The sequence below is a fragment of the Trachypithecus francoisi genome, unplaced genomic scaffold, assembly GCF_009764315.1.
Source record: "Trachypithecus francoisi isolate TF-2019V2 unplaced genomic scaffold, Tfra_2.0 Lachesis_group11, whole genome shotgun sequence".
Classification (NCBI taxonomy): Eukaryota; Metazoa; Chordata; class Mammalia; order Primates; family Cercopithecidae; genus Trachypithecus; species Trachypithecus francoisi.
Genome location: NW_022681456.1, coordinates 21,719,540 through 21,733,955, shown reverse-complemented (window position 1 = coordinate 21,733,955; position 14,416 = coordinate 21,719,540). Strand labels below are relative to the sequence as shown.

The 14,416-nt window shown below is 43.7% G+C and overlaps 1 protein-coding gene across 22 annotated transcripts in view; it reads right to left on the bottom strand.

The window, feature by feature from the left end:
- Nucleotides 1–410: 410 nt before the first annotated feature.
- The window catches only part of ATXN2 (ataxin 2), a 159,732-nt gene continuing 145,726 nt past the window's right edge, over nucleotides 411–14,416 (bottom strand). For 6 of the 22 annotated variants that reach the window (XM_033220586.1, XM_033220588.1, XM_033220576.1 and 3 more), the window contains 5 exons: nucleotides 12,282–12,335; nucleotides 5,087–5,232; nucleotides 4,222–4,449; nucleotides 3,238–3,312; nucleotides 1,044–2,048 (listed from right to left, as the gene is read on the bottom strand). In XM_033220586.1, coding sequence (XP_033076477.1) covers nucleotides 1,656–2,048; nucleotides 3,238–3,312; nucleotides 4,222–4,449; nucleotides 5,087–5,232; nucleotides 12,282–12,335 — 896 coding nt within the window. In that variant the 3' untranslated portion in view covers nucleotides 1,044–1,655. The other 16 variants (XM_033220580.1, XM_033220581.1, XM_033220583.1 and 13 more) reach the window with 9 other exon arrangements.

Here is a 14,416-nt window from a genome sequence, read left to right as displayed (position 1 = left end):
TCATGCCCTCTGGATTTCTTTATTGCATTTTTTTTCTGAGTGTCTCCTGCCCCCTACTGGTAAAATAGGAAAATGACTGAATTGGGAACTTCCAGCTAATGACACTCATTTTGGTTCAGGAGATATTAAAAAGGAAGCTTACAGAATTGGTGTCAGCTCGAGGATGTGGAATTTCAGTGCTGCCCAACTCTGGCCAACCTTCCTCCTCCTGAAGCAGATCTCTAATCCACCAAAGAGAATAGCTCAGTCTTGTCTTTTTCTAGAGATACCTTGAACCAGAACTAAAGGTGAAGAAGAAAAATCATTTGACAGCTACCTTCCGGGATATTAAAAACACACCCTTAGTGCACCTGCTTTGATATTAAGTATCCTACAGTAGAAGTAGCTTATACAGACACACACTAACTTGATCAGTTTTTAAAACTTTTTTTATTTTTTAAATTTTTTTAAAGTTTTTATTTTATATTATCTACAAAGTAAAAGTTTTTCCCTTAACTTAAAAGTTGAACCACTGTAGACAGTGATCACCTCATCAAACTTGATTTATAAATAATAATCCGTCAGTTTGACGGTAAGAATTTACTGAACCTTTGTCAAGTTTAGTAAAAGGGCGTTCGAAGTCTTGATTTTTTTTTTTTTTTTTTTAAAGCAGTAATAGCAGCAAGAATCACTCTTGTTACTTCTTTTGCTAGCTGATGTGTTCATGACTTTCAAGGGTTATTAAAAAATAAATAACTTCCAGTTTCGGCAAGCAGAGCTGGGGTACCTGCGGGACTCTGAAACAGCGTATGGAATTATGGAATAGCCCCCAAGTTCCTAAATGCCTCTACTCGGTCCAAATATCTTCCACTGCAAGTGAACTGTTAGCATTCCTATTGGATGTTACAAGAAATCAACATATATAGTTTAAAAACAAAATAAATGAAATTCTAGTTTTCTGTGCTTCCAGTTGGTAGAAGCAGTAGAAGGGAGGAGGGAATTTGGCCTTTCGGTTCCTCCAGGGCAGCCTTACAACTGCTGTTGGTGGTGGGCTTGTACTGTAAAAAGAAAAGCGAACATTGAAACAGAAAACTGGCAACACTACACATCAGCCTAGTGTCTGCAGCACATGATTGTAAACTATCCTCGTGCTAGCTGAACAAGACTCAAAATTGAATTCACTTTTCCCCACTCCCATCTGCACCAAAGTGGGGAGGGTTGGGTGGGTGGGTAGAAACAAACCAGTCAGACGTAAAACCACTTCAGGTAAAACTCCCAGAAGACTTGTTCATGGGTTAGAAAAAAAGGCCTTAACAAACCCCCCTCCCCAAATATTAGCCAAGCACCAGTACTGCTTTCAGAATAACAGGTCAGACTGTGAAGTATCGCCATGGCAGCCATCAAGTAGTAGAGCACGATCACAGGGCGCTCTCCCCTGGTCAGGGAATAGGCTGGGGCTAACGCTACACTCAAAGCCAGTCCATCCACAGCACTTTCTCAGCAGTATCTTCTCCAGAGCTACAATCAAACTCTGCCATGGTAATAACCCCCCACATGTCAGACTTTTGGGACTCAGGAAGGAAAACACTGCCCTGTCCAGCCTATCATAACAAGGAAGGCCAACTGAGTCCTAGGCATGCATCAGCTACACAGAATGCTGCTGCTGCTGCTTCTCATCAAGCCAAATCCTGTATACCATCAGAACACACACAGACTCGGCTCCCGGAAGCCTCAGGCCCTGATGCTAAACTGATCGTCACAGTCCCTCCTGTGCACACTCCTGGATGGGTCTTGCTAGTTCTCAAATGTGGGCTTGAAGCACTGGCCCTGCCTGCCATTCCACCTGTGCGAGCAGAATGCTTTGGGGTGCCCCGGCGGCCCCTGCACACACACGCCTCACCTGAAGGGTGCGTCATATAGGGGAAATGCGCAGTTGTCGAGACTGGAATGGGCTGTAGTGCACTTTGAGCGAGGGCGGCCTGGGGACCGCCGGGTGGCTGTGTCGTCATTAGCATCATTGGCGCATGGGCAGTTGGATGAGAAGGAACCATTCCTGACTGTACATGAGCCTGAAACAGAGAGCTCTTTTACGCATACAGGCAACATCTCCGGCTTCAACAACATGTCAACTGTGTTCCTTTCACTAGGCTGGGACTCTCAAGGAAAGGGCAACGGGTGGGCCTCAGGGCCCAGTTCTGTTCTCTGGGGACAGTCTCTAGTATATTATCTATTGACCTGAAGATGTGCTTCACCTTTGGGTAGATCCTGCAAGGAAGGGTCAGGGAGCAGGCACTAAGTGAGCCTAGGCAGAAGTCAGGGCTGTGCTCTCCTAGCCCTTGACATTTCTGATCATTGTATTCTACGTATGGGGTAAGATCTTCACAAAGATTAGACACCGGATCCAAGGGCAGCTTTCTCAATATCATACAAGATTCAATGATGCTTCAGAATCAGGCTGCCATGTGGGGCCTGAGGCAATTTTGCAGATAACATCCTTTTCAAACAGGAAAGCAGATTACTACATTAATAAGCAGAGACTGTCACAGTCCAGTATGTGAATTACTTGGACGTCTGTTCATTTGCCTCTCTCCCTCTGCTTCTGGCCTGCTCACCAGGCAGTGAAAAGAGACTCTTAGGCCCCGGTGACTCTCTGAGAGATATGCTGATGGAGCAGGAGGAGGAGTTGGAGTTTTTAATGGCTCCAGTGAGATGGAAAGGAGTAACCTGAAATCATCTGGGCCAGCCCAGTGTCTCTGTACCAAGTTCAACCTGGTCTCACTCACTGTCAAATTGGAAAGGTGATTTTAGCCCAAACTAGCTGGATTCCAGCTCTGCAGGGGGTTGGCAGGGCCAGGAAGAGCCCTTCTTTCCTTTTTCCCACACTGTGCACTGTTCTAGACTATGATGAGCCTTGGATGAAATGCCGTTTTTACTCTCACGTATTCAAATGGGTACATGGCATCGAGCTTCCCTGTGTTAACCTTTTTGCCCTTTCAGCACAAAAACAGTGAGGTATTAGGGATCCCTGACTTACATGTAAGTTCACATGCCTACTTAGCCACCAGCCTCTGCTAGACACCTACAGGACCCCAGCTCTTATGAAGCTGACTCCACCAAACCACGCTGGCCGCCACGGACCAAACCGGCTTCCCTCCCCACTATCAAAAAGCAAATCAACTGCAGTGCGCTACACCACAGAACCTAAACTTTGCAGGGTGAGGACGCCCAAACTTCCCAGAGCTGTGGAACTCTACTTACAAGGTAGCCTTCTGAGAGACAGATCCAACTGAGTCGCATCTCTAGCCCACACCTTGCCAGAGCCTCACTGGCGCACTATTTAACAGGAAATGGAATTCATTGTGGCAGGTCTCACTTAGACCCACCCCAGAGAGTTCTGTTATGAAAGTAGCAGAGACATCTAATACAGCCAATTCACCCGTAACAGCCCCAGGGAGGGCCTCAAGGCCAGCGTTAGAGCCCAACTTCAGTGCAGCTCCTTCTCCTCATTAAGACAATCCCCTGGGCCCTGGAGTGCAGGGACCTTGTCAGCAGCTGATGCAAACAGCAACCACGGAGATGGCAAGCACACCTTTCACCTGGAGCAGCTGACACTGGAGGTGAGCTCCCAAGTGCTTCCAGGGCTGCTTTTCAAGAAAAATGGGACCACCTGGGTGCTTCCAGCTTCTAGTTACACTGCACCAATGTCCAAGGCCAAGCCCTCTCAAGAGTACAACTTATGGTCAAAGCAGATATATGAATAACCAGGGAAAACAATTGGAGAGATGTGTCTGGAACTCATGTGAGTAACAATCAAGTTGACAGGCCCCAGTAGTCACCTCAGAGAGCTGAGACTCTGTGAAGGCCATCATCCCCGCCTGGCTTCCGAGGTAAGTGTGTAGAGGAGGATATATATGTACACATATATATAGTAGTGAGGCTATATAGACGTAGCAAAGCAGACACAGAAAGGAAAGAAGGATTGGGTTGCATTCCAGAGTCAAAGATATTTTTAAGGTCTCAGTTGGAAAACTAAAGGACTGACCAATCAGCACCTTCACTGATCCCATGACAAAACCACACAAACATTCCCTTAGGGCCAGATCACGTGTATTTGAGCAGGAAAGGGAGACAGGCAAATGGCATGACACACACGGTTTCCTAGCTGGGAGAGCCTCTAGCTGCTTACTGATAACCTTCACATTCTACTTGGCCTTCACAGAAAGTTGGCTAAAGCTGGTTTACCTGAGGTACGTGGGCCATGTGGGGTGGGTTGGTATACGCCGGCTGAACATGAGAAGGATGGATCGTAAAGACGGTCTGTTGTGCTGCTGGGAAACTATTCTGTGGCGACTGCGTGTTGGAGGCAGGTGTCATGGAGGGTGGAGTTGGCGCAAGCCCCGCGTGGTAAATGGCTGACTGCTGCTGTGGACTGGCCAGATGGAGAGCCTGGGCGGCCTGGTGCTGATGGTGCTGCAAAGCGACAGGAAAGAATTGAGAGGAAAACTTCTTTAATGAAAAGCAGCCAAGGGATACTCACAAAGCTGAGCATTGCACACGTGGGCCTATGATGAGGGGCAATGGAAAGTACAGGGGAATGTACAGGATGGTAAGAGCAAGGATGGAGGTGCCTCCCATCTGGACATTCCTTTCTGGGATGCAGAAGCCTGATTCTCAGGCCTGGCAGTTAGAAGCTTCTGAGCATACTAAAGTTAAACAAGACTACTGCCCCAGGGAACTGATAGATATCAGAGATCTTTACCTCCATTAGCAAACATAATTCAAGAAGCTCATAGAAAAATAACCTCATCACATAAACCTTAATTAAAATTTAAAAGTCCCAAGCAAATAGGAATTTGCCTTATGAACCTTATGCTAAATTTGATTTTTCATTAACGCAAGTTTCCAGAGCTTATCCAATCACCTATTATCAATATGTATCTTAAATGTGATTCTTAAAAAAGCAACCACCCCAGGGGCACAGCTGTATCCATTTTCATGAGAGTGGACATGCCATGTGTTCTGACGATGCGATACCTGGCACCTGAAGAAAGCACTCAGATCCTAGGATGAGGAAGCCACTCCATGCAGACCTCTGAGTTGCCCTTACCTGAACAGGGCTGGGTGCAGGATGACTTCCACCATGTTGGCTTTGCTGCTGTCCAGTGGGGGTAGCTGAAGGCTGAGGGTGTGGAGTATGTGGGTGCAGGGTAGCGTTAGGGTGCGCATACTGCTGAGCAAGGGAGCCTGTGGAAACTAAAGTGAAAAAAAAAGGAGCATGTACACAACCGATGTGTGACAACCTGCATCGCTCCTCTACACTTCATCAACTGAACTTTCTTGATGGTTACAATGCATAACTCACGCCACTACCAATTTCTATAGGTGACTCCATTTAAACCATCCATTGTCTTGAAAAAATAAGTGTAGCTATTGCTTAACAGACTAGCATTTGGTTCATATAATACAGCTCTACATATGATATTAAAATCAAATTAGTTTGCTTTTACTCTGAACAGTCACTATGTTTTCCCAAAAAGGCGACTTGAAGGCACAGGCAGAAACTACTCAAACAAGTGCATTTTAGGCGCACACTCTATAGCTCAAGGCCATCATCTGGCTAACCTCACCATGCTACTGCCCTGGAGCAATGTCCTGAGGGCACAGACTACATTGGGTGTGGTGGTGGTGGGGTGTGGGCACTGTGTATGGTATGTGGCAGGGCCAGGGATCTATCATCAGGGCCGAAGGCCCACAATCTCCCTCAGCTAATCACAGCAGCCCCTCTGCCACTCAGTTTACTTCCCAGACCCTAATGGAGGATCTCCCACCTTTGCTTTATAAAATATAGAAAAGTACACTCCCTTCTGAGTGCCTCAGCCCTTTAGAAAGAAATTTATTAGAGTAACTTCAAAGGACAACATGATGGGCCAGTTTAAGTCAAAATAAAGATAAGAACTGAAAGCCAATCTTTGTGAATCGCAGCATGGGCCAAACCTTGGTACAAAAACCGTTTCTTCATGTCTTTCATTTTTTTTTTGAGATATGAGTCTCACTCACTGTTGCCCAGGCTCACTGCAACCTCTGCCTTCCAGGTTCAAGCAATTCTCCTGTCTCAGCCTCCCGAGTAGCTGAGATTACAGGCATGCCACACCACACCCGGCTAATTTTTGTATTTTTAGTAGAGATGGGGTTTTGCCATGTTGGCCAGACTGATCTCAAACTCCTGACCTCAAGTGATCCGCCCACCTCAGCCTCCCAAAGTGCTGGGATTACAGACGTGAGCCACTGTGTCCGGCCTGTTCATGTGTTTCAAAAACAGTAAGTGGAGAATCAGAAGCAGAGTAGGATGTGTTCACTGCTTCCAGTGACTATGGACAGCACACTGATGATACAAAACTAACCTCCATGTGGCAATGAGCTGAGAACAGAGCGTTCTCAAGACAACTCTAGCAAGGCGTAGTTCCCAGCCCTCTCTTGAGAAATGAATCCTAAAATCCCTCAAGATAATAAGCTCATACACAGAAATGATTCCAAAATAGTTCCCCACATTCTTCATATAACGTGTTAGTGAACAAAGACATATGCAGGACTGATTGGGGAGAGAAGCAAGCACAGCTTTGGGACCCAGGCACCCTAGCTCCAGCAGTCTGGTAAGCAAGGCTGCCAAGTCACCAGCATAGATGACTAGATGACTCTGGGTATATCCCATGTAAATGGTGTGCAGAGGGTTAGGCAAGGCACATGGAGCAGTTCTATAATGCTAGGTGCTGTAGGGCTAAGGGCCACCAACTCTCCAGCCCAGTTACATCTCCAGATGCAAAGCTATCTCTTAGTAGAGGAAGGGGCAAGGCAAAGAGCCAGTTCTAGGATCACCTGTGCATCCACTGCCAGTGCCACAGCTGGCATTAATATTCCTTCATACCCAGTTTAGACTGGACACAGCAGCTTTGTTTATACACTGGGAAAATTTTCCAGACTGTAGGAATTAACATATGCCAGAACATTTTAACAAGAAAACTGTGGCAACATATTCTCTGAATATTTTTAAGGGTAGTGAATGTCTTCTGGGAGCTAGAACAAACGTACAAACGATGAACAGTTCCTGAGCTTCAGTCCCATGAGTCTATGAAGATAGTCCTTTCTTTCTAACTTGCTGGCTTATTAACAGGCCCTCCATCATCATCATACTCATTAAGTTTACTTCCAGCTCCCCCAAGTTGTATAGACACTGACTTGGTCTAAAAGATTTGATGTAAATTTCAAACCCGAGTTTGTTTTTGTTTTTGTAAAAATCTTACGTTCATCTTAAAAATGTATTTATTTATTTATTTAATTTTTGACAGAGTCTCACTCTGTTGCTCAGGCTGGAGTGCAGTGGCGCCATCTCGGCTCACTGCAAACTCCGTCTCCCAGGTTCAAGCGATTCTCCTGCCTGGCCTCCCGAGTAGCTGGGACTATAGTCAAGCATCACCATGCCTGGCTGATTTTTTTATTTTTAGTAGAGATGGGTTTTGCCATGTTGGCCAGGCTGGTCTCAAACTACTGGCCTCAAGTGATCCACCTGCCTCGGCCTCCTAAAGTGCTGGGATTACAGGCATGAGCCACTGCGCCTGGCCCTGTTTATTTTTGAGACCCAGTCTTGCTGTCACCCAGACTGGAGTGCAGTGGTGCAATCTTGGCTCACTGCAGCCTCCGCCTCCTGGGTTAAAGATTCTCCTGCCTCAGCCTCCAAGTAGCTGGGATTACCTGGCTAATTTTTGTACTTTTAGTAGAGACAGGGTTTCACCATGTTGGTCAGGCTGGTCTCAAACTCCTGGCCTCAAGTGATCCGCCCACCTTGGCCTCCCAAAGTGTTAGGATTACAGGCATAAGCAACTGCACCCAGCCTAAAAATTGATCTTTGAATAATAAAAAAGCCACTTGTAGCTAAGCAGCTACTACGGTAGACAGTGCAGTTTTGTTGTTGTTTTGAGACGGAGTCTCACTCTGTTGCCCAGGGTGGAGTGCAGTGGTGTGATATCAGCTCACCGCAACCTCTGCCTCCTGGGTTCAAGTGATTCTCCGGTGTCAGCCTCCTGAGTAGATGGGACCAAATGTGCGCCTGGCTAACTTTTTTTGTATTTTTAGTAGAGACGGGGTTTTACCATGTTGGTCAGGCTGGTCTTGAACTCCTGACCTCAGGTGATCCACTCATCTTGGCCTCCCAAAGTGCTGGGATTATAGACGTGAGCCACCGCGCCTTGCCACAAAAAGTTCTATTGGATAGTGATGTCTACAGTTGTCCATGGTCCCCTACTGTTAAACCATTAGCACTAACCTCTACCCCCCACCCTAGCCTCTTAAAAATGTCATTTGTAGCAATACTAAATCTGTCTAAGGAAAAGCAATTCCCAAATCCCAATTTCTGTTCATGGAGGTTCATAAAGATACAGTACAGAATCTCAGAGGGTTTTGTTTTTTTTTTAACTTTATTCAAGAAATTTTGTACTAAAAAGTTGTAAATTTCACTTTTAGTTACTTTCTAAGCAAAGTACTAAGAATATTAAAAAGTAACAATAAATATAGAAAATAATTATGCCCATGAAGTCTCATAATTAAGTTATTCATCAACTGGAAAAATGTAAAAATCGAAATCATTTGAAAAGTAAAGATGAAATATTTTTACTATGCATTTTTAAAAGGCATCTCTGCAATTTAAGTTTATCAATATCTAAAGACTATAATACAGTGTTCTGATCTATAGCTAATCTGCATGCATAGCACAAATACTCAAGCTGAGTGAATGTACATAGGCTTTGTTTAAAAAAACAAAAACAAAATCTTTTCCCTACCTAAATGCCAGTAAACTGCAAGGCATTGATTAAAAACAAGACGAACAAAAATCACAAAGGATGTGTAAAATATGTATCACATGTTGCAAACAAAATTTAAAAAGTCAATTATAAATATTTCCCTTCTCAGCATTTTGGTAGGCTGAGGTGGGCGGATCACCTGAGGCGAGGAGTTCGAGACCAGCTTGGCCAACAGGGGGAAATCCCGTCTCTACTAAAAATACAAAAATTAGCTGGGCGTGGTGGCGGCGCCTGTAATCACAGCTACTTCGGAGAGTGAGGCAGGAGAATAGATTGAACCCGGGAGGCGGAGATTGCAGTGAACTGAGATCACGCCATTGCACTCCAGCTTGGGCAACAAGAGTGAAACTCCGTCTCAAAAAAAATAAATAAATAAAAAATAAATAATAATAATAAATTGGGAGAAATGTGAAACTTATACTTTAAATCAATACTCATAACAAAAATACAGTTCGGCTCCTTGATAGGCCAGTTAAATAAGAGTGATACAAAGTGGGGTAGGAAGAAAATTTAAAAGTCAATAAAAAAATAGCTTGAAAGACAAGAGAGACAAGAAAGGAACCGGAGGCCAAGGTGGGTGACCACAAGGTCAGGAGTTCAAGACCAGCCTGGCAAGATGGTGAAACCCTGTCTCTACTAAAAATACAAAAAAATTAGCTGGACATGGTGGCAGGCACCTGTAATCCCAGCTACTCTGGAAGCTGAAGCAGAGAATTGCTTGAACCCAGTAGGCGGAGGTTGCAGTGAGCCAAGATTGCGCGACTGCACTCCAGCATGGACGACAGAGCGAGACTCCATCTCAAAAAATAATAATAATAATAATAATAAAAGGAACCAAGATAAGGTAAACAAGGAAAAAACACAGGAGAATCAGGGAAAAGGAGAGTGCAGCGGGAAGGGCCGTGGGTTCTTACCCACGCATATTATTTCACTGCTTTTGTTATACATGCTTATTCTGGCTAAAGATCCCAGAGATGTTAAAAATAAAGTGAATTTTCTTTGTAAGTCTGATTTATTCATCAGTTAAACTTCTATTTATAAAACTTAAGAAGTCTTCATAAAATCTTTTGGATTAAAGATAATCAAAGACATACGCTTCTTTGGTCCAGACATAGTCCAGAAGTTTCCCACTCAGTGTTCCTTGACATAAATATTTAAGATTCTAAACATATGATCAGTCAAAAATCCTTAATAACACTAACCACATTCCAGAACTAGTTTCCTCAGCTGTGATCTCACTGAAGCAAATTCAGTACATAAAGCTGTGTGTTTAATTTGTGACTAGGTTTTGTCATTTTGACTTTGGATGCACAAGTCATAAGAGATCACCAGCACTGCAAAACTTTAAAAATAAAACAAAATCTTCCAACTTGTAAATTTGATGTTAAATTCAGAAAAAGGGAAGTGAAGGAAAGCTGAAAACTCCAAAAGGGGAATAAAAGGCAACTTGACCAAACCATCACAAAATGGCTTAGAATAGGGGAAAGTGAAGCAGCAAACTAAATGAGCAGCCCAACTGTTAGTTTCTTTTAAAAAGTACTGATACTCCCTTTTAAGGGAAGTTGTGCTAAGGCAATTAAGGCTTAGGTGTAATGATTAAGGACCTTTTAGCTACTTACCAGGAAAACAACACCAAACTACTAACAGAGACAGTAAGATGGTGAGGATAACTACATTTGAGACCTCAAATTGAGTACATAATAAAATCACCAATTGACACTATCTTTTACACACTACATCACAGACATAGTTTCCCCTTTAATAGTATATACATACAGCAAGACTCCTTTTTAAAGAGCATCTATTAAAGGATTAAATTTAACATTTTCTAGCACCAAATAAATAATATATATCTATATATACACACATATACATATGTATGTATGTATCAGTTTATTTTTGGATACCAAGTCATGGTATAATTAACAAAGATTTAAGATCAAATGCATTTTAAATGCTAATATGGCATTTAGTAGAGTCAGACATTGAGCTACCCCAAAATAACTCAAAAAATGTTGTACCTAACATAATATTTGAATCCTTAATATCCTCTAGAAAACAATATTTCATACAAGGTGACAATATTAATGGCACAAATTTCTAAAGGATTTCTACAAATATCAGTACTCTTCCCATTTAAATACCAAAGTCCAAGAGACTAGCCTTATTTTTATTTTTATTTTTATTTTTTTGAGACAGAGCCTCTCTCTGTTGCCCAGGCCTGAGTGCAGTGGTGCCATCTTGGCTCACTGTAACCTCCACCTCCAGGGTTCATGGAAATCTTGTGCCTCAGCCTCCCAAGTAGCTGGGACTGCAGGTGCGCGCCACCATGCTTTTGGTAGAGATAGGGTTTCACCATGTTGGCCAGGCTGTTCTCTAACTCCTGGCCTCAAGTGATCCACCCAACTCGGCCTCCCAAAGTGCTGGGATTACAGGCGTGAGCCACCGCGTCCGGCCCTTATTTTTACAAATTGCCCTACCAATAGGAAAAATGTACCTTACAAGTTCATTTCCGAAAGAAAGCTCTGCCCAGACTTTCTCCATGAAGGAGCAACCATTTCTGTACTTTTTGCCAGGTGGGGAGAGGGGACCTGTGCTGTCCAAGATAATGACCTGAGAGGTCATGATCTCTTGCTTAAGAGTTTAAGACATCCTGAGGGATCTGCTTCCTGAATATTTCATTTTTTGAGACAGAGTCTCGCTCTGCCACCCAGGTTGGTGGCATGACCTCGGCTCACTGCAACCTTTGCCTCCGGAGTTCAAGCAATTCTCCTGCCTCAGCCTCCCGAGTAGCTGGGATTACAGGCACATGCCACCACACACAGCTGATTTTTGCATTTTTTAGTAGAGATGGAGTTTTACCATGCTGGCTAGGCTGGTGTTGAACTTCTGACCTCAGATGATCCACCAGCCTCAGCCTCCCAAAGCGCTGGGATTACAGGTGTGAGCCACCATGCCCGGCTCTTCCTGAATATTTAAAACCTTTAGCCATGCACAGGACTGAAAAGTTTTTCCCTTAGTATTTCATCAATCCTATTCAATTAAAAATCCTGGTAGGCATAAATTTCTTCTTATCAGAATATCAACAAACATTTTAAGTTTATACCAAGCTTGTGGCTTGGTGTATGTGTGTGTGTACGTGTGTGCATGTATAAAGCTGTTTAGGAAAAGTTTCTCTGAACAAGGAAATTGTTAGGCATTTCCCAGTCACATTTGCTTGGTATGCAAAAATTGATTTCTGAAACAACTCCATTTTTCATTAACTCCAGCCTTCTTATTAAACTGCATTATATTTCCATTTTAAAATTGAATTATTTACAGATATAAATACTTTCAATAATTTGACTGGCACAAGGAAAATACTGTTCAACAAGTCTACTCCCTTAACATGTATTCTTTAAAAAGTGTTTTACTGTACAATTAAAAATTAGTATAAAAAACCCAACTCACTGGCAAAGTAGAAAGAAGGGCTTGTCTCCTTGTTGTATGGTAATTTGGGACATGCTGAATTTGGGAAATAGAAAGGTAAATTAGCCTTTTGAGGTGTGCATTTTCCGAATTTTCTGGAAAGGTTGACATATTAGTAATTTCTTTTTGTATTCATGCATAATTATTTTATAAGAGATGACAAGCACTTTAAACATTGTTACAGAATTTTAAAAGAAAGGACTAAACCGGAAGACACTGTTCTTCTGTACTTAGGTGTCAAGTTGTCATGCTGACTTGCTTAAAAGTGAAAGGAATAAAATCATTATCTAATAAAAAGACCAACATGGCATTCTACTGAACAACTTTGATATAAATCATGTACCAAAATGAAACAATATTTACCAAGTTTAATTCAATAGACACACAATTTTGCAAAACATTACTAATGGAAATGTCATTATCCTGAAAGATTATCTAGCAATGGAGCCAAAAATTTAGGAACATTGCAAGAATATAAACATGAATATTATCATTTCTTATTAAAACATGTCTACATAAAGGGGTAGGGCATATGAGTGAATTTAAATACACCTGGAAGTATACACACCAAAATGTTAAAAGGCAGTTGTCAGGTGGAGGGATTATGGATGCTTTTCATTTTTTTTTTTTTTTTTTACTTACTATATTTTCTTACTTATCTTACTAATCTGCATTAAACTCCCAAAAACAAACCAAAACAGGATTCTGGATCTAGGTCTTCCTAATGGCCCTAGTTAGTCAGAAAACTTTATTACTCTTTCTGAAAGGTCAAAGCATCACCATAAAACAAAATTAGATGAATTAGAGGAGCAGATGTGAGGCTTGGCGTGGTGGCTCACATCTGTAATCCCAGGACTTTGGGAGGCCTAGGCAGACAAATCACGAGGTCAGAAGTTCGAGACCAGCCTGGCCAAGATGGTGAAACCCCGTCTCTACTAAAAATACAAAAATTGGCCGGTTGTGGTGGCGCGCACCTGTAGTCCCAGCTACTCCGGAGGCTGAGGCAGAAAAGTCACTTGAACCTGGAAGGCAGAGGTTGCAGTGAGCCAAGATCACACCACTGCACTCCAGAATGGGTGACAGAGTGAAACTGCCTTAAAAAAAAAAAATAGATGTAATAGGGAAAAAAAAAAAAAAAAAAAGTAACTTCTTAGAAGGGATGGGGTAGAGGCAATGATGAAAGTTAGATTAAGAGACATCAAAGAGGCCAGGCGCAGGCCGGGCGCGGTGGCTCAAGCCTGTAATCCCAGCACTTTGGGAGGTCGAGACGGGCGGATCACGAGGTCAGGAGATCAAGACCATGCTGGCTAACACGGTGAAACCCCGTCTCTACTAAAAATACAAAAAATAGCCGGGCGAGGTGGCGGCGCCTGTAGTCCCAGCTACTCGGGAGGCTGAGGCAGGAGAATGGCGTGAACCCGGGAGGCGGAGCTTGCAGTGAGCTGAGATCCGGCCACTGCACTCCAGCCTGGGCAACAGAGCGAGACTCCGCCTCAAAAACAAAAACAAAAACAAAAACAAAAACAAAAAAAACAAAGAGGCCAGGCGCAGGGCTCACACCTGTAATCCCAGCAGGGAGGCTGGGATTGGGAGGCTGAGGTGGGTGGATCACCCGAGCTCGGGAGTTCAACATCAGCCTGACCAACATGGTGAAACCCCGTCTCTACTAAAAATACAAAAATTAGCCAGGCATGGTGGCAGGCACCTGTAGTACCAGCTACTCAGGAGGCTGAGGCAGGAGAATTGCTTGAACCCAGGAGGCAGAGGTTGCAGTGAGCCAAGATTGAGCCACTGTACTCCAGCCTGGGCGACAGAGCGAGACTCTGTCTCAAAAAGATAAAAAAGAAAAGGGGGAAAAAAAAAAAAAGAGGCCGGGCACGGTGGCTCACGCCTGTAATCCCCCAGCACTTTGGGAGGCCGAGGCAGGTGGATCACAAGGTCAGGAGATCGAGACCATCCTGGCTAACACAGTGAAACCCTATCTCTACTAAACAAAATACAGCCAGGCGCGGTGGCTCAAGCCTGTAATCCCAGCACTTTGGGAGGCCGAGGCGGGCGGATCACAAGGTCAGGAGATCAAGACCATCCTGGCTAACACGGTGAAACCCCGTCTCTAC